General features: G+C 40.0%; 1 protein-coding gene across 1 annotated transcript in view; it reads left to right on the plus strand.

Annotated features, from left to right (window-relative positions):
- The window catches only part of HHIPL1 (HHIP like 1), a 41,992-nt gene extending 16,352 nt beyond the window's left edge, over window positions 1–25,640 (plus strand). Inside the window, exons 3-9 of the mRNA XM_020812896.3 lie at window positions 4,434–4,577; window positions 6,316–6,644; window positions 10,584–10,710; window positions 13,339–13,484; window positions 19,305–19,386; window positions 22,501–22,583; window positions 24,765–25,640. Coding sequence (XP_020668555.3) covers window positions 4,434–4,577; window positions 6,316–6,644; window positions 10,584–10,710; window positions 13,339–13,484; window positions 19,305–19,386; window positions 22,501–22,583; window positions 24,765–25,378 — 1,525 coding nt within the window. The 3' untranslated portion in view covers window positions 25,379–25,640. The remainder of the gene's footprint in view (window positions 1–4,433; window positions 4,578–6,315; window positions 6,645–10,583; window positions 10,711–13,338; window positions 13,485–19,304; window positions 19,387–22,500; window positions 22,584–24,764) is intronic.
- Window positions 25,641–26,631: the final 991 nt, after the last annotated feature.

Consider the following 26,631-nt stretch of genomic DNA (forward strand, 5'->3'; position numbering starts at 1 on the left):
GGGAAACCTTGCATTATGAAACATTTTCTGATACTGCCTTCTAAAGTTGTTCACAAGAATTTAGATGCTGCTTTAGCGATATAGAGTAGTGTGCTCCAAAAACTACAAAAAATGAGTTCATTCCATTGGGTAGGCACATGTAGCCTACAAAACCTGTTCAAAATTCAAGAAATGCATTGAAAGAAAAGACCACTGTGTGAATATGTCAGCAATTTAAGTACCATATGACTTTTGTTGTTGTTGTTTAGTCGTGTCCGATGGACAGGTCCTCCTATCTTCCACTGCCTCCCGGAATTGGGTCAAATTCATGTTGTTCGCTTTGATGACACTGTCCAACCATCTCATCCTCTGTCATCCCCTTCTCATCTTGCTCTCACACTTTCCCAACATCAGGGACTTTTCCAGGGAGTCTTCTCTTCTCATCAGATATCAGTATAAATGAAGTGGGAAATTGAAACAATTCAAATGGCCCATGCAATTATGCTCTTAATAAAGTTAGGAGGTGGAAATTATTCTCTGCTTCTCCTTACAGTCACGTGTACCCTTGAAAAGTTGTTCTGATTCCTAAACAACATGGAATGAGGCATGGGGATTGTGGAGGAGAAACTTGGTGGGTGCCATATGATTTCCAAAATATTGATATGGCAAGCTCAAAGAGGCAAGGTGTGGGTAAATATAAGCCATGGGGAAAATTCCCCTATCCTCCAACAGGACTCTTTATTTCTCCAGGTATATTGGGCTTCAGCTGTCACCAGCCACTCAAGGCATGAGCGATGATAAGGGGTTATGGGTGATAAAGGTTCCTTATCCTGTGACTAGGCTTCCTTCACCCATGATTTGTAGAAAGGAATAACTTCAAGCGGCCTTCCTTTTATTTTCCATTGAACTGTCTGACAAGATGCCTGAGATATAGTGGATGCTCTGCTGGCTGGTTTGTTTTGTTTTAGTTCTACTTTGAGAGTCTCCAGACATTTGGCTCTTGACTTGGGAGGTCATTGTGACAAACAGCATTCAGGGAAGCTAAAGAGCTACATAAATTAAGTTTAGTTAATCCCCAAATCAAGATGCGGTTTAAAGTGAACTAGATTATTAGTTGGCAGATACCTCAGAAAATGGTTTGTGTTACATGTAGTAGACAAAGTCAGTATACTTTTCATCAGAGTAAGCATATTCTGAAACAAAAATGTTTCTACAAACAAAAGAGTCTTAATATTGATTCTTTAAAAAAATTATAAGAAACAAAAGGTTAGCTACTGAATGGCTTGGGAATTTTCTCTCGGTACAGTAATGGAGTAATGATGTTAGAGCTACATAGGGTGCTGAATTTCTAGAAAAATGTTTTAGACTCGGGGCTAAGCAAACAAAGAGGAAAGGGGGAAAAGAGGATGGGTAGGGGAGATGGAAGCAAGAAAGTTGTTCTTCGGAGTGGTTAAAAAGCCTGGCTTCATTTTATAGGATGGAGTGGAACTAGTGTTGTGCTGATTTCTCAGATTTGTATATGTTTGGTAAAAGCCAGAGTGAATTCCTGCATTGAGTTAGTTGTAACAAGAATGGCTTTGAAAATAAGAAGCATAAACTATAGAGTTGCAATAGATGCCGAACAATTATCTAGTCCAGTATCCTGATAATGCAGAAAATCCATAGCTAGAGGTTTAGGTATCTAATTGTGGAGCCAAAGGTTGGGAGTTTATTGATTATTATTAGAGCATCCTTGACAGAACCAACATGAGACTCTTTCTGAGGGCCTATCATCTTCCAAAGGAGTCTTTTCCATTGCAGAACATCTCTTACCATCAAGAAGATCTTTCCAATGTTTATTGCAATTCAAATCCAAATCGGTTTAGGTCCTCTGGGGCAGCAGAAAACAAAGCTTTTTCCATCTTCTGACAGTCTTTTAGATATGTACTTAAAAACAGTGGCATGGCAAAGTCACAGAATCAAAGCCCTGAGACTGTCTGAGTAGCACGGACTGTTTGCACTTAGGAAGGAAGAAATGGATTTTCCTAGGAAAGCATATTGTTGCAAGCTATCTCTGCTTTAATGCAAAATAGTTTTGTGTGGTTTAATCTTGAATTAAGAGTTATTAGACGTACAAAAGACCTGGTAGTAATTTACTAGGTTTATTTTAGAGATGAGCATGAATTGGAAAAATGGTGGTTCATTTCAATTTGCGATTTGTCATGGTTGATTACAAATAACAAATTCACAATTCAGTTACAAGTCAGTTAGTTGATTTGTTTTGCATTTTAAACCATATAAAACAGCCCCCAGGCACCTAGAAACACCAAAATCACAAGAAAGCTTCCTCTGACTCTCCTCTATAATCCCTCCAAGTTTGGCGAAGATTGGGTTTTGACATATGAGCTATACACACAAAATGTAAGTCCCTCCAGGAAAGTGCCCTTTAGCATCTGGAAAACCCAATCTTTACCAAACTTGGAAAGATAGCAGAGGAGAGTCATGGGAAGCCTCTCTGCAAAAAATTGCTGAAAATACATTGATTTGTATTTGTTAGGGGGCATTGCTTCAGATGAATACAAATTGACAAATTAGTGATTTTTGATGGTTTTTGCAATACATTTTTAAATTCAGGCCTCTCTGTAGTTCATTTTCTCTGAACACAGAATTGTAAAGTTGGACCAGGTGACATGCCCTGCCTTCATCTGATCCTAGCCAACCATCTAGCAGCATTGACTGGGAATAAGGCAAGTTCCCAATAAGTACAGCGTCCTATTATTTATTTATTTATTTATTTATTTATTTATTTATTTATTTATTTATTCATTTATTTATTTATTTTGATTTTATTTGGTTTTATTTGATTTATACCCCACCTATCTGGTCTACTCGACCACTCTAGGCGGCTAGGGATATAATCTCTCAGCTTCTCACTCTCTGTGAAAAACTGAGTATGGGAAGGGGGGAAATCTCTCTTTGTTCCTCCTCTTTTAAAAAAAGAAATCTTATGAGATTTCTTGGGTATTTTTGGTCATTTTTTTCTGAAACAAACACCAATCTGTTCAGTTATTACAATTTCTGTGCAAAATGCCACCTTTCCTGCCCGAGATCCCCTGGAAAGGGTGTTGAGATACACAGAATTAGGCAGCTTCCTGCACATAAGAACAGGTAAACAAACAACAACAAAAAACCAAAACAGGGAAGCCAAGAAATATTCTAGGTGTGGAGTGAAATGTATTCGCTGAGTGAAATCTCAGCAAGAACTATCTTTCAAGAAAAACTTGGAAAATCAGAGAACAAGAAGTGTTTTGACTATTCTTCACATCCCTACACTGTTCACCATTTCTGGTACATTTGTCTATTTCTAAGACAGTTTTAACTTCAGAAGCCACTGGCAATGGTGCGGCTAAAAATAATGTAAATAAATAAATAAATAAATAAATAAATAAATAAATAAAACCCTCCTGTAGTTTTAATGATGATGCTTTTGTTGCTGAAATAGATTTAGGGTAGACAAGCATCGAACACAATTAATATTGAGTAATACTTTATGCTTAGCATTTAGCACTTCAGAGTACTCTCCGTATATAATCACAACCAGAAGCACTAATTTCACATCTTCTGGTGGTGAATTCAAGCATAAGACTGAAGCCAAAGCAGCCTAATAAGGAGGGAATTTTCAGGGAGATTTCAGTAATTTTAGGGGATCAACAAGGATTGTAGAATTTTTTTAAAAAGTAAAAGAAAAAACTTGAGGAGGGGGGAGGGAGTCGGGTGCTTCCGAAGAGCCCTATATGGACTGAGCATCCTCACCAGTTATAAATGCAGAATGCATTGATACCCAAAAGGATCTCATAAATGCAATTGTATATATGTATCCCCTTGGAATTAAGTGCCATTGGGACATACTTTGTGGCACAGATATGGGGATTGCATATTTAGGATCAAGGTGGGTTCTGTATCTGAAATGTTTGCAGCTTTGCTTTGTGCTTGGATGGACAAAAATATTGCTTTGGAACACACATGGATAAAAGGAATTTGATGTCACAATTTCACAAATCTCTTCTTGGAAACTAAGTGGATGTATTTCACAAATAAGCTGAGCTGTACTGTTGAGCAATCAAATTCCAGGTCAATGTAACACTGATACTTCAATGAAGGAAAATAAAACAACATTTTAAAAAATCATCTTGTTTCAAAAGCATCTGAAAGGAATGGTGGACTATGTTTTCAGTGTTAAGAGGCCAACACCACTGTATTCATTGGTGCCAACATGAAGAGAAGGCTTGGGTGTTCTATCCATATATTTAGTTAGAACGTTTGATTAGTTCACATTTAATTCCAAGTTTCAGAAATCATTTTAGACTTGGGTTTCCCCCCCTTTTTTACTCCTTATGTTCCACTCCCCACCACTTTTTTTGGCAATTCCTTTGACTGCTCATATGTTACCAGAATTCTTTTTTCTTTTCCCTCAGGATAATTTTGGAGATAGAAGAACCAGCTTCCAATCACAATGGAGGAGAACTGCTGTTTGGTGATGATGGTTATCTCTATATCTTCACTGGAGATGGGGGGATGGCTGGAGATCCTTTCGGAGCATTTGGAAATGCTCAAAACAAGTAGAAATCTTACATTAATATTATTTTGTGGGGACCGGGCAGCCAGATGATGTATGCTTTCTTAGTTGCTGTTACAAAGATGTGAAATTAGGTTTGGTATTAATGGCTGTTTTTATCGGGATAGGATGAGATGCTTTATGATCAGGATGTGTCTTGACATATACAGTAAATTAAAGGCAAAGACCTTGATCCAGACTAAGTTAATTAAACTTGCCCATTTCATTTCAATGGGAAATACCATGACCGGGGGATTTTGGATATAATTATCCAAATAAGCAACTTTTCCAAGCTGTGTTGTAACTCACCTGCACCACACCCAGGGGTATGAATGCATGAACACCCATCACACAACATAAGGCAATTGCAGGTTAAAAAACAAGCATCGTAAGCATTATGTTAGATTTTGATTGCATTTTGCACATTAATCCTGTTGAAATGAATTTGATATTTTCTTCTAATGTAAAATTCAATCTACATGGTCTTAATAGATTTTGCTTGTGGATTGTACATTATCACAGGTCAAAAGGTTTATGCTTTTATTAAAGAGTGGGAAGCGTAATATATAGCCTGCTAAAGGTGCAGCCAAGAAATGGCCATCCAACCCGAGGGTTCACAGATCTGTCTCTCTTGCTTGGGGGTATCAAGCCTTTTTTAACATAGAAAGTCTAGTTATATTGTATTTGCCGATGTTCAGCATGGAGCTTGCTTTGCCAGTAACTTGGTCCTTCCTCCTGTCAACAGTCTGTGAAGTTTGTAAAGCTAAGCCATCAGTATAAATCTGTCATTGCAGAAAGAAGGGTTTGGGAAAGCTGTTTAAAGCTGCTCTTGAAATAAGGTGGCCTTGCTCCAAGTTCTGATTCACGAAGGTTCAGAATAAACAGACTGTGGTCTGGCAGGCTTGTTCGAAAGCCCAGTGATGACGTTAGTCAGTACGCTGACCAAAACACACAGTTCCCTTTTCCCAGTCATGACGATTCTATTGATTAGCTTTGACTGATGGATCCTTATGAGGAAGTGTGCCTTCTGTGCTCACTGTTCTTTGCACAAATGTAAAGGCTTCGCCTGTATTTAGTTTCCTCTGATAACACATTCATTGATTCATATATTTCACCTGTCCTGTGTAGTGTGGTTGGAGCAAATAGCAACATTCTCCAGAATCATTCAGCTCATTGAGGCAACAGAGGACACAGCGTGATCCTACCTTAAAAATGCTCCTGCTCAAGCCCAGGGTTGATCATTATTACTCAGAGGGGCCTTCCAGGGTCCTAGGCAGATTGTGTGCTACCTGATCTTTATAACTTGAAATGCTGGACCTTGGGCAAAGGTGGACATCATGCAGGACTTATATAATGTTATTGGGCTGCAACTCCCACCATCTCTAGATGCCATGTCCAATCATAAGGGCTGTGGTTCAAGTTCATCTGGAGGGCCATGGTTGCCAGTAGCCAGCCTGTGGCCCATAAGATCTAGCCATGAATAGAACTTGCTTAAGGTACTTTGTGGACCACAGCTTTCAGAGTCCACCAGGTAGCATGGGCTGTAGAGTTGTACTGCTAAAAGTTCTTTTCATATGCTCTGCAAGTGAGCTAGGAATCCTCCATCTGCATATCTGTTTTTCCCCAAATCATTAAGCACATTTTTATATATTATGCACCAGGAGGTTGTGCTTCTTTTGTAGATATAAGTAATGTTTTCACAAAATGCTGGTTTGTTGTTTGTTTGTTTTGTACATCAACAGGTCGACCCTGCTAGGCAAGGTACTCCGGATCAACGTGGACAACAATGACCACGGGCCTCTTTATCGCATCCCTCCCGACAATCCTTTTATTAATGAAGCAAAAGCCCGGCCTGAAGTCTATGCCTATGGAGCCAGGAACATGTGGCGCTGCTCTTTTGATAGGGGTGACCCCAACACAAAGGAAGGGAAAGGACGACTTTTCTGCGGTGACGTGGGACAGAATAAATTTGAAGAAATTGACATTGTGGAGAAAGGGAAGAATTATGGCTGGAGAGCAAGAGAAGGGTTCAGCTGTTATGACAAAAAGCTCTGCGTCAATTCCTCACTAGGTAATTACGGGTTCTGACTAATTGAACTGCATAATGTAGGGCTTTTTTGTGCCAACACTTCCATTATTATCTTGAACTCTTGGCAGTTTGGTTGGTGATTCATAAATATCATACTGGGCTTAGGACCAGACGTACGCTACTCGAGACCCACAAAGCTTAATGTTTCCCTCTGGTCATATTTGTAAGAGGCTCCAGGGCTTATTAAATCTCCTCTTTTTTTGTTTTCTGCTGGAAGTGCATGGCCTGGGGGGATAGCAAAAACCTGGCAGAAACACAGTTGTTTTGGAGGCCACAAGCTGCAGACCAGGCTCAAATTCCCAGGTCAAGGTAAAACTGGATTGCAGAATATGTTAAAGTACAATCGCTGTTGATTGTGCAAATAATGAAGCATGGAAAATGAAGCTGAGCTCTAAGGTCATAGTTGTTCTGCTTCTCAGCACATTGTACAACTAATGATGCTCCAGTGTGCCAGATGTTCAGAGTGGTCACTTAATGGATTGGACAGGAACGTGCAAGAAATAAATCAACTTTGGACATAACACAACATTATTTAATAAAAATCATTAAATGTAAATGTATTGTATGCTTTCATTGTTATTTTTTCCTTACACTGATGGTTATCTTGATTTTTTTATTCTCATGTATAAAGAAAATTACTGATTTCCCAATCCTGAACTTGTGTTCTTGAAATGAAGTCTCTTTGACATTACTGGAGCTTGATTCAAAAAATGCTTTCTATCTCAGGCTTAAGTAGGGTAATAAAAAAATGGCAATAAAACAGCATTCTTCTAAGAAATGACTAAACCCATGCACTTAGTTGTTCTGTTTGCTACTTGTTAAAAGCTTCTTTGGTTTATGTGATCCAAATGGAATACATTTGTAAATCTTAAAAATAGAAAAAGTCTTCATTTTGGTGAATGTAAAAACCAGCTGGCTAAAATTTGAGTTAGATCATCCGGGAAGGGCGTGAAGTCTAGACTTCAGCTCATGTGGTCAGTATGCTAGCCTAGATTTCAGGTTTGATTATCATCTTAACTCAGTTAGCCTAGATGTGTGGAAAGGGGTGGATGTCAGGAGAGAGGTGTCTCATAGCTCAGAAAGGTTGCTGTTTTCGACTTTGGCTGCTAGAATGCCCTAGCCAGACTGGTCAGTGTTGACATTGGCTGGGTACTGTATTCCCCCCCCCCAAAAAAAAACCAAACAAAAACACACACATACAAAAACAAAACCAAATTCAAAGACAAAACAAACAATAACACTTCCAGGCTCTGATACTGGAAAGAGCTGCTTCAGTTTCCAGGTAGACCACAGGTCTATGTGTGAAGGAAGAAGGCCACCCTCCTTAATATAAAGAAAAGAAGTGGGAAAGTTATATCCCTGGGAGACTCTCCTCCATCTAAAAGGGAAACAATCCTGCATGATTTTATCTATTGGGATTGTGCTGCTGGGGGATTTCAGGAATCATTGTCCCAAAAAGTAACTGCAGCAACAGTTCTGTACATTAAATTTTATCTTGTGTCTGCTGACAGCTGAAGTTCATAATACCGCAGTTTGCTTTCCCTTGTAATTCTAGATCTGTTAAAGCAATAAACATATTAACCTAAATTCTCAGGGTTTAGGAAAAAGTGGAAAGTAAAAACAACCAAGAAATCTGTTGGGTCCTTACATAGGTCAACTGACATAGGATTGTTTGTGGCAGACGTTGGAAAGCATGACTTCCTTTTCTGTGCAGAGCAGCCATTCTCAAGCCTTGGGCCTTTTATGAGCTCTTCTCAGTTTCCAGTTCTCCCTGTCAAATAAGGATACAACACAGAAACTTCTCACATTTTTCAGCCTGTGCCCCCCTTCAAATGTGCCAGACCTCCTGGGGGGGGGGCTATCTGGTCTCCATTGAGAAGGGTTGCCACAGAGCAGTAGCTCCCAACCTTGGGTAACCCAGGTGCTCTTGGGCTGCGATTCCTAGAAGCTTTTACACCCGCTGTGCTGGCCAGTTTCTGGGAATTGCCATCCAAGAACTGGGTTACCCAAGGTTGGGAATCACTGGTCTAGAGACCAATTCATTCATTCATACATTCAGCCATCCATCTAGTAAATGGCAACTCTGGGCAATGTACAACAAATTAAATGTACATTATATATGCATCCCCAAAACCTTCGAGTCCACAAAGGTCCAACCTGCCTTCAGATCGGCTCTGCCAGCCATTTGTGCCCTTGGGTTGCAGTTTACTAGGCAGCAGCAAAGGCGGGTTGAAAATGAACTTTTTGATATTCCCATAACGCTCTAGAACAGCATTTTATCAGGGCATTGTGAACAGCCTCTTGTCTGTCTGTCTGCATATGCAGCTTTTCAAAAGGACACCTGCATTTGATGAACAGTTCTGGTTTTGGCTACAGGAAAAGAACATTACAGTGCTAGAAACAAAGGAGCAGTCAGAAGCTGAGACACTATTTTCCTTTACATTGTATTCTTCCTGAAATCTTCCTCCAGTCCCTCTGTACTAAATGGAGAAATAGTATTGTTGAACATGGTGGTGTTCTTCTTAAGCGTAACTGTTGAAACCAATATGCCTTATTCAGAGAAATTTAGAAATCTGGAATGCACTCTGCTTGGCCTAAATCCAATAGTTATTCCCAGTGAAAGTAGATCCATTGGATTGGTTCCTGAGTAGCATGTCAGTGCTTATATAAATCTCATTGATTCAGTATGTCTCCTTTAGTTAAGAGTAGCAGTTGAATTTCTCATCTTCTTTTTAAGTGGAATCAGTAATTGTATTTGTGAAGAATTGCTGCAGTAGAGCCTCAAAACAACTACAGAGACACCATCTTAAAACTGCTCACGTCTTAACATTGCCTTTACCTACAAATCTCTATTTAGCTCCACTTAATTCTTCTGCTGCCTGCATCTTAACACTGTAAACCTTCTCCTGTCATCGCTGCAAAAGAAATACCACACAGAGTGTTGTCGGGGACCAATTGATTTCCTAAAGAAAATTTCTAACCAAGATTTCTGCTCTTAGTTTCCACAACTTTGCTTTGAAGATGACCCCAAAGATTCAACACGTCTAAGTAGTTCATAGTTTGGAATAGTTACTTCTTTGAGTTGCTATTTTCAGAAACACCCTGCTCTCACGGGAAGTTCTGGATCAAGAGCTTATGCATTTTATCAAGGAGGAATGCAAAAATATTTAAGATATTTTCAAGAACTGCAAGTGGTTCACCCTTAAACATTATTTTTGCACAGTTGCAGAGGACATGCTTTAAATGCAAGAGGGCCCAAGTTCTGTCCCCATGTAGCACTGAACAAGACTTTCTGAAATCCTAATAAGCTACTAATGATCAGCATGATTCAATATAAGATAGTATCCTATCATCCTGTTTTGTTTATTTTGCGCAAATATCCAAAACCAAATACAAAAAGAAGCCTCGTGGCGCAGTGGTTAAAACGCTGTACTGCAGCTAAACTGTGCTCACGACCTGGGGTTCAAATCCCAGGTAGCCGGCTCAAGGTTGACTCAGCCTTCCATCCTTCCGAGGTCGGTAAAATGAGTACCCAGCTTGCTGGGGGGGCAATGTGTAGCCTGTATAATTAAAATTGTAAACCTCCTGGAGAGTGCTTGTAGCGCTATGGGGCGGTATATAAGTCCAATAAATAAATATAAATAAATAAGGCAAGGCAACATTATGTAGTGAGCCCTCTCTTGTGAAAACGAATGAATTCAGTTCAAACATACTATCCTTATAATCATTTTATGTATAAAACCTGCTTCTGTTGGAAAGGGAATGCTTGTTTAGTCTCCATGGAGACTAAGTAAAAATAGGATGTCAAGCAGGTGGTTTAAGCAGAGTGCGGTGATGTACCTGACAGACCTGTTAAAACACATTATATTTGTTTTTGAGCTATTTTGCTTCTAAAGGTGTGACTTTTCTTCTGCTTCACAGATGATGTGCTTCCAATATATGCTTATCCACACAAAATGGGAAAATCCGTTACAGGAGGCTATGTGTATCGTGGTTGTGAGTTTCCAAACCTGAATGGACTATATATATTCGGCGATTTCATGAGTGGGTGAGTGTGTTGAGAATTTGGTTTAATATATGTGTTCTCAGGACATAAGCAGAGTTACAAGATTTCAGGTTGCATAGACACTATAACACTAAGAGAGTAGAATATCAACTTAGTCTATTAACATATATACAGAGAAAATAGACATTCATCTGCTAGCATGACATGACATGGTACAATACCTAGCATAGGAAAAAAAAGTGATCTGACTTACAGCAGATAAAATGTCCCCTTTACTCATGACTTATATACATTCTTGGGACCAATCAGAAAATACAGTACTTCATTTTCTACTTACATAAAGTTACATCATGTACAACAGCTGTAGAATATCAAAGTCCTAAAACTTGGTACCCAGACCTAAATACACTCAGCACATGACTCAAGTAAAATTGGCCATTTTACTTTCACTATGCAAAATATATATTTAATACATTTTGAGATCAAAATCTCAACAGAGTAATGGTTAACTTGCCATGAGATGACAACCTCATTGACCCTAGCGAGAATCTCCAGTGTAAGATCTGAGTGTTATTGCAATCTAAACAGTGGTACCTTGACTTAAGAACTTAATCCGTATTGGGACTGTGTTCTTAAGTCGAAACGTTCTTAAGTCGAAGCACCATTTCCCATAGGAATGCATTGAAAACCATTTAATCCGTATCTGCTGTTTTTAGTTCTTAAGTTGAGCCGCTGTTCTTAAGTTGAAGCATTAGTTCCCATAGGAACTACAGTGGTGCCTCGCCTAACAATGATAATCCGTTCCAGGAAAATCGCCATTAAGCGAAAACATTGTTAAGCGAAAATAAAAACCCCATTGAAATGCATTGAAACCCGTTCAATGCGTTCCAATGGGGTAAAAACTCACCGTCCAGCGAAGATCCTCCATACGGCGGCCATTTTCGCTTCCTGTATAGCGAGGAATCCGTGCCTAAACACAGCGGGGAGCCATTTTAATTACCCGGTAGCCATTTTGAAACCGCCGGTCAGCTGTTTAAAAAACATTGTTTTGCGAAGAATCGGTTCCCGAAGCAGGGAACCGATCATCACAAAGCGAAATTCCCCTATTTAGACCATTGTTTTGCGATCACAAAAAGATCGTCTTAAGCGGATTCATCGTAATGCGGGGCAATCGTAAAGCGAGACACCACTGTAATGCAAAGCCAGTTAATCTGTATCTACCACTAGGGGGTGGATTTTTTCTTCTTCTTTTGACCTAAGGTGAACTTAGGTCAAAAGACAGGGCAGGAAAGTTTTTTTTTTAAAGTCAAGACTCCATTCTCAAGTCGAAGCAACTTTTTACAAACGGAGCTGTTCTTAACTCGAAATGTTCTTATGTATAATAATAATATAATTTATTGTCATTGTAAGTATATACACAGTATACCATACAACGACGTTCTCAAGTTGAGGTACCACTGCACTTGGTGACACTTGTTGTTGACTGGCTGAGAACCATCCACTGATGCCTTACAAGGTTGGGTGACCCAAAACATTTTGCTGTATGTAACAAAGGACAAGATGGTGACTGCCTTTCCATTCCTTGCACAGAAGTAGTGACAGAATCAGTGACCACAGCAGTAGCAGTGTCTCGTCTTACTTCAGTCATGGCACTGCATCTTTCTCCTCAGTTGAATGAAGCAGCTTGTCTTAGTGGGCACATACCAGCCTATAGGCTCCCCACTCCCGCTCCGGTGCCTCTTAAAGCAGCTATTTCAGTCTGTCTGCTCCTTTCCCACTATGTTATTGTTTTTCATACAAATGTCTACATGTAGGAACGTAATTCAGAAGTAAATAGTTACATAATAAAATGGTACCATTATAAATCTTGACCCCTTGATGAAAATGTTATGCAAATGTGTTTATGTAGAATCAGATTTATATTTACTGCATCCAGAAGAATCTTAAGGTAACTTCTCATTTATGGGAAGGATTTCTATGACATGTCATTTTCTCCTGTTTGAACTTTTAAGTGGGTTTGGACATGTTTATGAGTAATCTGGTGAGAAAGATGTTTAAACTTGCTTGTGGGTTCAAGCATTGGTTGCAGAGAAAGTGTGACATGCCATAGAAATCCTCCCCCTATATAGATGATTGCACAGAAATGTTATTACAGTATTTGCTAAAATATTGATATTTATTACTTTGCTTGATGACCATTCTAGCCATAACTTTACTGATAGTCCTCTATCTTATATTTTGTTAATTTTAAAAGTCCTGTTGTACATACATGTTTAATAGACATGAGCAGTTTTTCATCTGTGAGCTTTGTGTATGTATCCGAGGACTGCAAAGCAGGCTGATTTGTACTCTCATAAAAATCAAACTGAAAATAACAGGGAGGGATAGGAGATCAGAAGTAAAAAAGAGAAATTTAAGAGTAAAAATTGCATTATGTTGTTAATCATGTAGAACAAGGACTGATCTCTATGTGTAGTTTGACATCTGTCCTCTTCAAAATGCAGTTTATGTTAATCATTCACAGTTGGAAATTAATTTGTCATGAGATTCCATTTTAATTCACACTCAGTTTCCATTGAAAACATAAAACATTCTGAAGGAAGAAAACAAGATTGATTGGAACAGACATTTATAGGATTCAATTTGTTTTATTTAATCTTTGCTTTGTAGACGCCTCATGTCCTTGAAAGAGAATCGTGCTACAGGGGAATGGCAGTACAATGAAATATGCATGGGAAGAGGTCAAACTTGCCTGTTTCCTGGACATATCAATAACTACTATCAATATATCATCTCTTTTGCAGAAGACGAGGCAGGTAATGATTGAATGTGCAGCTAAGGTTTTAGGGTCTAAACTTAGTCACTAGTCCCAGCTTGAATCAATTGCTGAATGGTGGTGGCGCTACGGGCTAAACCGCAGAAGCCTGTGCTGCAGGGTCAGAAGACCAGTCGTAAGATCGAATCCACGTGACGGAGTGAGCGCCCATCGCTTGTCGCAGCTCCCGCCAACCTAGCGGTTCGAAAGCATGTAAATGCGAGTAGATAAATAGGGACCACCTTGGTGGGAAGGTAACAGCGTTCCGTGTCTAAGTCGCACTGGCCATGTGACCACGGAAGATTGTCTTCAGACAAAAACACTGGCTCTATGGCTTGGAAACGGGGATGAGCACTGCCCCCTAGAGTCGAACACGACTGGACAAAAATTGTCGAGGGGAACCTTTACCTTTACCTTTACCTAAGTCAACACTTATCTAAATCCTGCTGATTTAATGAGTCTGGTCTAATTGGGATTAATAATATCTAGGGATTGGTAGTTTGGCTGTGTGGATTCCTCTGTGTCTCAAAGTCCACTAGCTCAAGTACCCCATTCTTCTGTCCACATTAAAACTTAGATTCTCTTGTTGGCTGTTCAGAATTTTGCTTTTCCTGCCAGTTTTCTTCACTACTGTGAGAGGCAGCCAGTATCTCAGTGAACTAATGCAACACTAAAAGGAAAGGCCATAGCTCAGTGGTAGAAAATATGCTTAGCAAAAAGAAAGTTTCAGATATTCTGTCTCTAGGTTGCTAGTTATGTCTGTGAATTAGGGATGGATAAAAATATTGTTTATTTCCTTTTTTTACATAAAAGGTAAAGGTAAAGCTTCCCCTTAACAATTTTTGTCCAGTCGTGTTCGACTCTCGGGGGAGGTGCTCATCCCCGTTTCCAAGCCATAGAGCTAGCGTTTTTGTCCAAAGACAATCTTCCGTGGTCACATGGCCAATGCGACTTAGACACGGAACGCTGTTACCTTCCCACTGAAGTGGTCCCTATTTATCTACTTGCATTTGCATGCTTTCGAACCGCTAGGTTGGTGGGAGCTGGGACAAGTGATGGGAGCTCACTCCATCGCGTGGATTCGATCTTACGACTGCTTGGTCTTCTGACCCTGCAGCACAGGCTTCTGCGGTTTAGCCCGCAGTGCCACCACGTCCCTTGCACCACCACGTCCCTATTTGCTTCACAAATTTCATATTTGCTTCACAAATTTCACAGAACAGACCTGAATTTTAAAAAACCTGAATGTAGAAGAAATTGACAGATTTCCTATGTATAAGGTTTGAGTGTTTCATTCTTTAAAGTGCTGAATTTAATCCCTATGTTTTCAACCCTGTTGGTGACACTGAATTAGGGATGTAAGAATCACCTTACAACATGATCTTCACCTTTTTCCTGTAGCTGAAGATCCCCATTTGCTGTAGAAGCCAGTTTTCTGTTGCCACATTATACACTAAAAAGTCATAGCTTTTTAAATGTCAGAGTTACCTTTGACTGTCCACAAAATGTTGTTCGGGGACATGGTGAATTATATAGTAAAACTAGCAATTCAGTACGTATAAGCTTAGCAGTGGGAAAAAACAAATTCCACACTAGAGATAATTTAGGAGGACACTTGAAAGAAAACTGTCAGTCTCTTAATGCTCTTTATGTAAATCTGTAGAGTGGTAGTACAGTATTGTTGGGACCATGTATAGTTGAGGCTCTCCATTTCAGAATAAAACCAAAAACCAAAACATATAGAGGTGTCCTTGAAGGCTTTCACGGACGGGACTTGATGGTTGTTGTAGGTTTTTTGGGCTGTTTGGCTGTGTTCCGAAGGTTTTTCCTCCTAACATTTCTCCAGTCTCTGTGGATGGCAACTTCAGAGGACAGGAGTTAGAATGTCTGTATTTTGGTGTAGTGTGTGGGATAGTCGAGTATTTGTAGCTGTGGGATCAGCTTTTTGTCCTTTTCAGGAGATTGGGTGATTAGGGTGATCAGGGTGTTTTTTGTAATGGGTGTATTGTTGTGATAATGGGTGGGAGATGATCTGTCACTGTGATTGATGGATATCTTTAGCTAGTCTTTGTGTGCAGTGATCACTGGTCCTTGTGGCTCAGTAGAGTTCGTTGACCTTTTGCAGGCTGTATTTTTTAACCAAGATAGTGTGGTTGCTGACCTTGTATTTTAATTGTTGTAAGCTGCCCGGAGACCTTTCAGTAGCATGGGTGGCATAAAATTTAAATAAATAAATAAATAAAATAAAAGATCAGTCTACATCCCAATCCTAAAGAAGGGCAGTGCCAAAGAATGCTCCAACTGCCGTACAGTTGCACTCATTTCACATGCTAGCAAGATTATGCTCCAAATCCTACAAGGTAGGCTTCAGCAGTATGTGGACCGAGAACTTCCAGAAGTACAAGATGGATTTTGAAGGGGCAGAGGAACTAGAGACTAAATTGCTAACATGCGCTGGATTATGGAGAAAGCTAGAGAGTTCCAGAAAAACATCTACTTCTGCTCCATTGATTACACAAAAACCTTTGACTGTGTGGACCACAACAAATTATAGCAAATTATTAAAGAAATCGGAGTGCCTGACCACCTTATATATCTCCTGAGAAATCTATATGTGGGACAGGAAACAACACATAGAGCTGGATATGGAACAACTGATTGGTTCAAAATTGGGAAAGGAGTACGAGAAGGCTGTATATTGTCTTCCTGCTTATTTAACTTATATGCAGAATGCTTCATGCAAAAGGCAGGACTGGATGAATCCCAAACCGGAATTAAGATTCCCAAGAACCTCATATATGTAGATGATACCACTCTGATGGCAGAAAGTAAGGAGGAATTAAAGAACCTCTTAATGAGGGTGAAAGAGGAGAGCGCAAAAAAATGGTTTGAAGCTCAACATCAAAAAAACTAAGATCATAGCCACTGGTCCCATCACCTCCTGGCAAATAGAAGGAGAAGAGATGGGGGCAGTGACAAATTTTACTTTCTTGGGCTCCATGATCACTGCAGATGGGTACAGCAGCCCTGAAATTAAAAGACGCCTGCTTCTTGGGAGGAAAGCGATGACAAACCTAGACAGCATCTTAAAAAGCAGAGACATCACCTTGCCGACAAAGTTCCGCATAGTCAAAGCTGTGGTTTTTCCAGTAGTGCTATGCGTATGGAAGTGAGAGCTGGACCATAAAGAAGGCTGACCACCAAAGAATTGACACTTTTGAATTGTGGTGCAGGAGGAGACTCTTCAGAGTCCCCTGGACTGGAAAGAGAACAATCATATCCATTCTGGAGGAAATCAACCCTGAGTGCTCACTGGAAGGACAGATCCTGAAGCTGAGGCTCCAATACTTTGGACATCTCATGAGAAGAGAAAACTCCCTGGAAAAGACTCTGATGTTGGGAAAGTGTGAAGGCAAGAGGAGAAGTGGGAGAAGGGGACAACAGAGGATGAGATGGTTGGACAGTGTAATTGAAGCTACCAATATGAATTTGACCAAACTCCGGGAAGCAGTGGAAGACAGGAGGGTCTTGTGTGCTCTGGTCTATGGGGTCACAAAGAGTCGGACATGGCTTACAATAGCCGAAGTCTGATAAACCAGTCCAGGGTCAGAGATATCAAGAATGCAAAGCCAAAGTCCAGAAACCAACTTACAGAATGAAGTCCAATGTCAAAGTCCAGGGCCAAAGTCCAGAGTCCAGTACCAATGCAGTCCAGGGTCAAAGTCCAGAGTTCAGAGACAGGAACAAGATGCAGGAAACATGGATGCAAGCCAAGGTTTTGACTCCTTGCTTCCACGAAGTTTCTGGCTTCACTGGAAGCTTGTTTTATAATGAAACAGCTCCTTGAGCTGCTGGAAAGCTTTCTATTCTGCTAGTACTCAGGATTAGGTGAACGTAGGTCTCTGTGGAAAGCCTTTGAGTGATCCTCTGATCTTCTTGTCCTGAGTCTTTCCCGAAGCCTGCCCTGAAGCCTGTCTGCTGTGGAGGGAGAATCTGGAGGCGGTTCAGGTGTTTCTGATCTCTCCACATTCTCTTCAGCCACAGTTAACCCTTCTGGGTCCAGGTCTTCAGAAGCACTCATGACACTTAACGACTATACAACAACGACTATACAACAATTTTTCAGTGGTGGGAGCCAGGCTTTGTTGAGTTTTAGACTTTCTTCTTTTTTGTTGAAGTTGTGCTGGTGTTTGTGGGTTTCAATGGCTTCCCTGTGTAGTCTAACATAATTTGAATTCTATTTCAAAAAACAGAAGCACTGGACAACACCAGCAATCATTATGTTACAAGGTTGCTAAGATGGGCGGCATATAAATGCAATAAATAAATAAATTTATGAGTTTGTGCTCCTAGCTATTATAAACTAAATCCCTTGGCAGCCAAAAATTATGATCCGTGCCAAAAATCCTTGAGGCAAAATTTTTTTAAGTTTCTGATCTAGGCAATTAAATGATATTTGCTATGAGCCTTGACTGAGAAGTTGTAAAATAACTAGGCAGACACTTTTTTGTGTTCTTTTTAACAATGAATAGCACTGTGATAGCAAATAAATGGTTGTCCTCTCAAGGAGAAGCATCAAAGTATAAGTGTACAGTTTGAACTTGACAGCTATGAAGGACAAACTTTGAGTGGTATAACTGGAAAATTTGTGCTGAGGACTTCATCGCTCTGTTGGTTATGTTTGTGTTGTATAAGATTGACTTGTAAAGGAAAGGATGGAGGAATAGAAGCAAAGGCCTGTGTAGGAGTGTGTGACAACAATATTGGTCCCATGCTGATCCTGCTTGTTTTGTGTTTTCTTCTGCCTAGAAAAGAGCAACTGGAGGTCATATATGAGCTCAGCAACAATATAAATGGGATGGCTAATGCCTTTTCAACAGCACATCCGTGTATCTTCTAAATTTCTGTAGTCTGGGTCAAAGCCCCAGTTGCCCTGCCTTAGTAACAGGTCTGTGGGGTAATCAGCATTAGCTGTTGAAAATAAGGTTTAATGGTTTCTAGTAAACACTAAAAAATGCAGAGTGTTCTATCCAGTATGGAGACAATTCTGAGTAAATACTTGAATTTCAAAATTTAAGAAAGTTTTTTCCCCCCTGCTTTTCTTATTGTAATTTTCTTAAGGGCTACTTCAAGTGAAACATAGAGCCTCATTTGAAAGTCTAAAGAGCCCTTTTCTTCTGTTCTATTCCCAGCCATCATGCAGCCACCATAACTTCAATGCTAAGGCAGGTCCATTCCCCACTGCCTGCTTTTATTAACATTTTGCCTCATTAAGCTATTTACTTGGAAAGCATGTATGTGTTTCTGTGCCATTTTTGGCTGGCACGCACAAAAAAAAATACACATTGTCTTATTATGGACTTCAACACATTAATTTCATCCCTATAAGTCTTACTGAAATGATTGCCACAAATAAAAGTCCTCATTTTAATTGGAAGGAGGTTTCTATTAATGGGACGGTGCCCAGAGATGTTGAGTGTTTTGTGAAACGATTTGTAAAAATAGATGAAGCTAATTGGTTTCAAAACACAGATTATGTAGAAGTTTCATGTCTTCATTCTAAATATCTTCACTTGAAATATCCCACTTGAGACTTACTTCTAAGTAGGTTTGTTCAGAATCACAGCATCTGTATTATCAGCGTAATCTGATGATCTGGTTAATGTATCAGGAATTGTTGTGCTTCCTCGGTGGAGTTTTCTTTTGACAGATTTCTGGTGCTATTTGTGATGCCAAATTAGTTCTTTGCTCAGAGCTGCAGCAGAGATGCATACAAATGATTAACGCCTTTCCTTTTTTGTGTTATTTTTGTTTCCTGAAGGGGAACTTTACTTCATGTCAACAGGAATACCAAGTGCCACTTCTCCTAATGGAGTAGTTTACAAAATAATTGACACTTCACGGTAAGTCTTGGGGCAATTTTGCTCCCTAAGTATTTGAAATCCCTGATACGGGGGGGGGGGGAGAAAAAATCAACCTTTGGGCTTTGATCTCTGGGTAGTGGTGGTGGTGGTGGTGGTGGTGGTGGTAGTAGTAGTAGTAGTAGTAGTAGTAGTAACTAATATTTCACTGGAGAGCAAAGAATATTGAACATTTGCACAGATTTTAGACCTGTGGAAAACTCTCTGTCTCCAAGATGTTTTGGGAAACAGCCCTTTTCTCTTACTCCATTTTCAGCTGTCACATAGTCACAATAATTTGGAATGTGGGGAGTCATATTGTTACTTTACAAACATAAAATGTATTGGCTTGAATCCAGGCATTATTCCCAACTACAGTAGACCCACTGAATCAGTGGGATCAGCAATTTTATTTAGCAACTTCAGTGGTGCTACTCTATTTAGGATTAACAGATGCTTTCGGGCCATTATAAATAAGGTACATCCAGACATGGGAAGTTGGAGTGGTTTGGTTTGTGCTTTAAAATTTCTTATTTTTAGTGTAACGTATTTTATCTCTCACTTGGGCATTCCTTCTGTTTACACTAACCAGTGTTTCTTCTCCTGTGAGAAGGGTCCAGAAAAATCTTTGAATTGCTCCAATTTGTCCCTCTTCTGATGAATGATACCCCTCTTCCTGTCTTCCTGCAGCCTGTAAGCAGCCCCTTATCTCCAAAGAGATTTACGGGGGTGCCGGAGACTGGGATGAATCCGAAATCCAGACAAACCTCTGACTGCTGAGCAGAGCCCTTAGGTCTAAACTTGTTCCTCAAAAGCCAATCTCCTTTATTAAGAAAGCAACACACAGAGACAAATCCATGAGTTATACTCAGAATAATCTGGCTCTAAATCTTTGGTAGCAAACACACATGGCCAATTAGACATTCAGCTAGTCTGTACACGAACCAATGCATGCAGATCAAATCATTACTGCTTTATTGAAAAGAATTGCTTTAGAAAAGGTTTCAGTTGATGGTAAAATAGTTCAGTAGGTACATTTCCATATCAAGACATTTCCATATCAAGACATTTCCATATCAAGACAAACGGAATACTCCCCTCCCCACTCCAGCTATAAAAATAAAGAAATAGAATTATGCTAACTAATAAAAAGCATAACACAGTCCATCTCACGTGTCTTGCGTCTTCATAGGCTGACGCTAGATGAAATCCAGTTGACTTCCATCAGTCCATGGTAGGAAAAATAGTCCATAGCAAAGTTATAATCCATTATGGGAAAAAGCACGTGTCTGACCTTTCTCAGTCCAACTCCATCTTTTTCCAACTCCTTACCAACTTCCCTCTTCTTCCCAGAATTCTTCATAAGGAACACCCCCTCCTGGGTCTTGCTGTCCCACCTAACTTTCTCATGAGAGCTTGAGAGTTGTTATCATGTTTTGTGGCAGAATTATTTTGACTACGAAAGTCTCTGCTCTCTACTCATCTTAGCAACGAGATAACCAGAGAGCGAGGCTTCTCTGAAACAGCATGAAAAACTTTCCTACTACAGAGCAGACTTTAAATCAAGATGGATGCTATTGGGACAATCTTAGGACTACATATCCCATTCTAATACACATAAAAACACAAATCATCACACAGCCATCATTCAGCATGTCAGTGGCAACTTTCCTTTTGTTGTTGTTAGATAAAGTGACATAGCACAACAGCAGCGCCTCTACCAAATATGGTACACATTGAGTGTATCTCCTTTGTCTAGAATAATGCTGCAGCAATAGGAAAATACTTTTAAAATTTTGAAACAGAGTAGATGAAAATAATGGGCTTCCCCCCCCCCCCCACATTATCCCTTTTGGTGCCACAACCCACCGAATATGTCACAGGGTTGTCACCTCAGATACCATCACCCACAGCTTTATTTGAATGCAAACTTAACCATCTGCACAGGGTGCAGAATGGGATGGATAATCATGAGTGCTCCAAATTGTGCCAAAACCCTGTAATTTTTGTTCTGTGCCAAAAAGGAGTGGGACAGCACTAAAAATTGGTGGGATGGATAGAGATGTAAAATTTCCAGAAATTTTGAAGCCATATAAAACGGTTTTGGGGGAAAAACAGGGAAAAAACCCTGTTTTCCCCCCAGTTTTTCCATTTCCCCCCCAAAACTGTTTTATATGGCTTCAAAATTTCCATAAATTTTACATCTCTAGTCAGAACACATATGGACATCATAATTTGATTGAACCAAGCAGCAAAAAACAAACAAACAAACAAACAAACAAACAAAAACAGTCCAAATAGACAGCTATATGCTTGTGTGGACATGTCCTAACTTGGTGTGTTCCTAATATTACCATGTTTGGATATATCAAAGAAAATATTGTTCAGATAATAATTACAAAGGTATTCACTGAATTTGTTTTTATTTTTTGTTACACACAAAGCTACAACTACTGAACTCTAAGAAATCTAACATTTCTTAGCTTTTGTTACTTGATTACAGCAAACACAGGGTTAAAGTTGAAAACAGAAGAAATGATCAATAGTACACTTCACAGTTATTGTGTTTTCCGAACTTAGTTTCCTCTTTTGTGTGAAACAGACACAGAAAATGAACAGGGAAGCGGGAAAGCTCCCCCCATGTACTAAATACATTTTTCTTTTATAAAACTGTGTGAAATAGTCTTAATCTCTGGGCTATCACTTACAGTAGTTAGCTACTATTTCTGTTCCTTCCTTGTTATCGTATTCACAGAACTGGAGGAGTATCTTATATTAAACAGTTGTCACACTAAAATGTAACATGTAACCATCCTTTTTAAAACTTGTGTAGCCTGCATAATTAAGTTGTAAATCACCCAGAGTGCTTTAAGGGCTATAGGGTGGTATATAAGCAGAAAACTTTGCATTTTTTTGTTTTATGTTTTTGCTAACTTCTACTGTTTTGCAGAAAAGCAAAAGATCGGTGGAAAATTAGTTTCCAGTCTCTAAGGCATGGTGGCTTAATGGCTTCCAGTCAGAGATGTAGAAATACATCTGCAGGGTTAGACTAGATGTTCTTTGAGTCACCCATCTCTTATGTGGGTTTGTGATTTTCTTTGCTTATTTTTTGGTCAGGAGAGCACCACCTGGAAAATGCCATGTAGACCCTCTACCAGTAAAAGTGAAAAGCAGGCTGATAAAGTTTGTTCACAAGGAAAGTAAGTACCGGAAATACATATTTACATTGGTGATTTCGGAGAACCAGAATACTGTTCATGCAGTTTTAATGTATGTATGTTCCTGGTTTCAAGAAAATAGTGTGGGTGATTAGCTTACAAACCGGAGAGCTAGATTGGCAAGTCAGAAAAATAGAGTTATACAGAAAACAAAACAAAAAACAAAAAGGCCATACTGTTTTTTCTTCAAGTTTGTGTGTTCAGATGGCAAGTCAAAGATGTTAAAATTTAAAACAGATGTTCTAAAAATAATAAAGAAGGAAGGACTGGGAGAAGATGGGGTCAAAGAAGGAGAAATAAGCCCAGTCACGCCCCCTCACAGCCAAAGAATGGTGCAGTCCAATTAATAGACAGCAATGTGAAAGAGCACAGCAGGGTTGAAATTTATATCAGTGGGAAGTGGGGCACTGTGTGTGATGACCTGTGGACCTCAAAAGCAGTTGATGTCATCTACTGCTAGTTGGGCTATGCTTTTGTGATCAGGGCAGCCAAGACAGTAGAGTTTGGTGAGGGACATTCACTTCCCATTCTTCTTGATAACGTTCAGTGTAAGGGATGTGAGAAGACCCTCCTGGAATGTCCTCAGGCAGACATGTTTTAAAAATAATACTCTTGGGTTTTAGAAATAAGGTGGTAAAAAAAAAAGATAGTGAAATAGTTTGGAATGTGGTATGGTAGAACAAACTGCCCTCTGAAAGTTGTCTTCTTGTTTTGAAAATCAAAAAGGACCAGTTCTCCTTTATTCCACCTCATAAATGTAAAGAGATTTTCGTGGGTTGCCATAGCAACTCCACTCCTTTTATGCATTAGCAAAAAGAATCAGCTCCAAGTGTTGATGATTCAGCCTCCAGTGAATGAAAGTTGACAGTGAGGAGTAAAGAGGAAACTATACCAAACCAGTCTGAAGTAAAAATGAGATCAACAGTGCGCCCACAAAAAATGGTTGGAGAAAAGGCTTTTAAGTGTTCTTTTGTAGATCTCCTAGACACTGATGATCTAATATGAAGTGGTTAAGAGACAAATATCTCCACCCATGAAAATTGACACCAGCATTGTAGTGGCAGTGCTGAAATACATCATACAGTTGTAAAATCTTTTACTCTTATGCTGCTTGTACCAGCTGAAAAGAGGTGGTAACAGATCTATGGAGTCTGTTCAGGGATAGAACTGGGTTTCTGTAGCCTGTTGGCATGTCCCGTCCCACATAACACTGGGTGAGGATGTGCAGCCCATAGCTCCTATCTGTTACTGTCCCAGAATATGTGAGAAGAAGGAGGAGGTGGGGCAGCAATGCCACCAGCATAGATGGCGCGGGCAGAAGTAGCCTTGGGGATGGGTAATGAACCATCAGCAGCTGACCAGCCCTACTGCCCAATGCTGTTCGGTTTGTTGTTACATGCCACCAAGTTGCTTCCAACATATAATAACCATAATGAGGTTGTTGTGATATATGAGATAGATGTTCAAGGAGCAGTTTAACATTTCCATCTTCCAGTGAGTTTCTGTGGTCAAGCAGGGATTTTTAGCCAGGTCTTGCACACATCATACCACCAGTGGTTTTCACACTTGCTGTTTGGTTTGTTCCTATTCAAACCAAAAGGGAGCATGATCCTGGTCTGCTCAGTATCACTTGGATAACAGTGTCCCGAACTCAAGTGGAGTCTGGATCAGAGATCCCTCTATGGTGTATGTCTGTGTGCGTTCATACGACTCCGCCTCCCTCCGCCCAGCTTTCATCCTCCTCTGCATAGCCAAGCCCCTTTTGCACATGCAGGAGAAAAGTTGTGAGTGAGAGAGGTAGAGCCCCAGGCAGGGGGCCTGAAAATTAGAGTGTACATTGGTCTGGACACAAGCAAGGTCTGCTCTCAGAATTTGGAAATGTTTCCTTGCTGAACTACAAGCCCCAGATTCTTTCAGATTCTAGAAGTTATAGTCCAACATGGATAGTAACTTTCCCATTTTCTGTCCTATCACTTTTTCATGTGATTGTTAAAAACATTAGCACCCTTAGCTCTTCTAAGCAACTCCTGTTGGATTCCTACCAGCAAGGACTCAGTCCCACCCCCCCAAATAACGCTGTTTGGTGACCAGACCTTTAAAAGTGGGATAAGTGGGATGGACTTTAGAACCTTTACAGTTGTCTCCTTTTTTTTCCTGTTGTAGAGTTTATAATGAAAACGGCAACCCCGCGCCCTAAAGTAAAACCCACGACTAGAACTCCGATCAGGAGCAGAACAACTGCACAGCCACCACCACCCAGCACAACTCCAGACTGGATGGAACAAATCTTGACCTTCCTAAGGAATCAGAACAGAGTTCAGATGACGACTGCAGCGCCAAAAACAAAAGCTCCAAAGCCTAGGAAAGATGGAAGGACTGGAAGAAGAAGGGGTCAGAGAAGGAGAAATAAGCCCAGCCATGCCCCTGCACAGCCACGGAACGGCGCAGTCCGACTAATGGACGGCAGCGTGAAAGGGAAAGACCATGGCAGGGTTGAAATTTATATCAATGGGGAGTGGGGCACCGTGTGTGATGATCTGTGGACGTCAAAAGCAGCTGCTGTTGTCTGCCGCCAGTTGGGCTATGCCTTTGTGATCAGGGCAGTCAAGAAAGCAGAGTTTGGTGAAGGACGTTCACTTCCCATTCTTCTGGATGACGTTCAGTGTACGGGACATGAGAAGACCCTCCTGGAATGTCCTCATGCAGGCATTGGGAAGCACAATTGTTCACACAAAGAGGATGCAGGAGTAGTATGTAGCCATGAAGATGCTTTTTGAGACTGAACAGTAGGATGGCCCTGTGCCCCATTCTTAACAATACGAAACTTCCCTGTGCTCTAATGGGATTAACAAATTGGGATATAGGAATCATAATATGTCCATACCAGATGGACACCAAAGGGATATATTGTATATAACCACATATGTGGTCAATGTTCCTTTGCCATTTTAGAGGGTTTTTTTTTCTTTATTGGTTTCCATTATAAAGAATTGCATTGGATATAATGGATTAAAAATTAAATGCTGGGCAGAGATTTTATGCTGGTTTTATAATGCTTTAACTCTTTGACGTAAATGTGCATGTTTTGTCATCAGTCTATATTTTAGGCAGTGACATAACTACTATGGAGACTGCAACACACATAAGATTGTTAAGTGAAAAAAGAAACCGAATGCACTCTTGTACATCTCTATTGAGACTTATCAGTGTTTATTACCAGGGAAATGAGTGTATGGTTCTTATTAATTAACCCTAAATATATTGCGGATGAGCAGTTAAAGTAAAATAGCCTAAGGCCAAACTAATTATCCAGAGAGTTGAGATGTATAAGTAGCACAGTTAAATCACAGCCAGAAGGAAGATGCATTCTTCATTGGAATTTGATCAGAAGTTTCAGGGCTACCAATGAACAGATAAAAAGAAGCTGTAACAACTTTTAAAACAGAGATCTTTTCTTTATTTTATATGTTCAATTTTGGCCTTGAAAATTGTATCAGTCTATTAGTGTTTAGAAGACTATCTGGGACACTTTCAGTTTAGTAGGCAAGACAGTATGAAGTGTTTTGAGGGTGGTTTGTTTGTTTTTGGTCTGTCTTTAAATGTGAGCTTAATGATTTCTGGTAAGTCCTGTATTTTGGGAAACTATGGAGATTTTTAAATTTTTCTTTCCCGTCTTTTAATTTTGGAGTGCCATTTTTTCCAGCTTGATGAACTGCTCATTGGACATCCAGCCACTTTAGCTCTTCCTAGAACAGAGATGTTGTAGTGGAAATTTTTTAACTTCCCCTTGCTGGCAACAATGACTTCAGCTACGTAGCTGTCTATTGGGCAACTTCCATTAGAAAACAGGGTACTACATTGTACTGTAGAAACTACAATGTCCCAGTTCTCTTCTGTCGATCCACTAACAGAATTCTGTTTTGTTTTTTAAAAGGAGGGAATGCAGAAATTGTTCCTTCAGAAACAGAAGAGTCATTTTTAAAAAGTTACAATTTCTTAGAACCCCAGCCCCCAACCAATATGGCCAATG

Source organism: Pogona vitticeps, chromosome 1, assembly GCF_051106095.1.
Source record: "Pogona vitticeps strain Pit_001003342236 chromosome 1, PviZW2.1, whole genome shotgun sequence".
Lineage (NCBI taxonomy): Eukaryota > Metazoa > Chordata > Lepidosauria > Squamata > Agamidae > Pogona > Pogona vitticeps.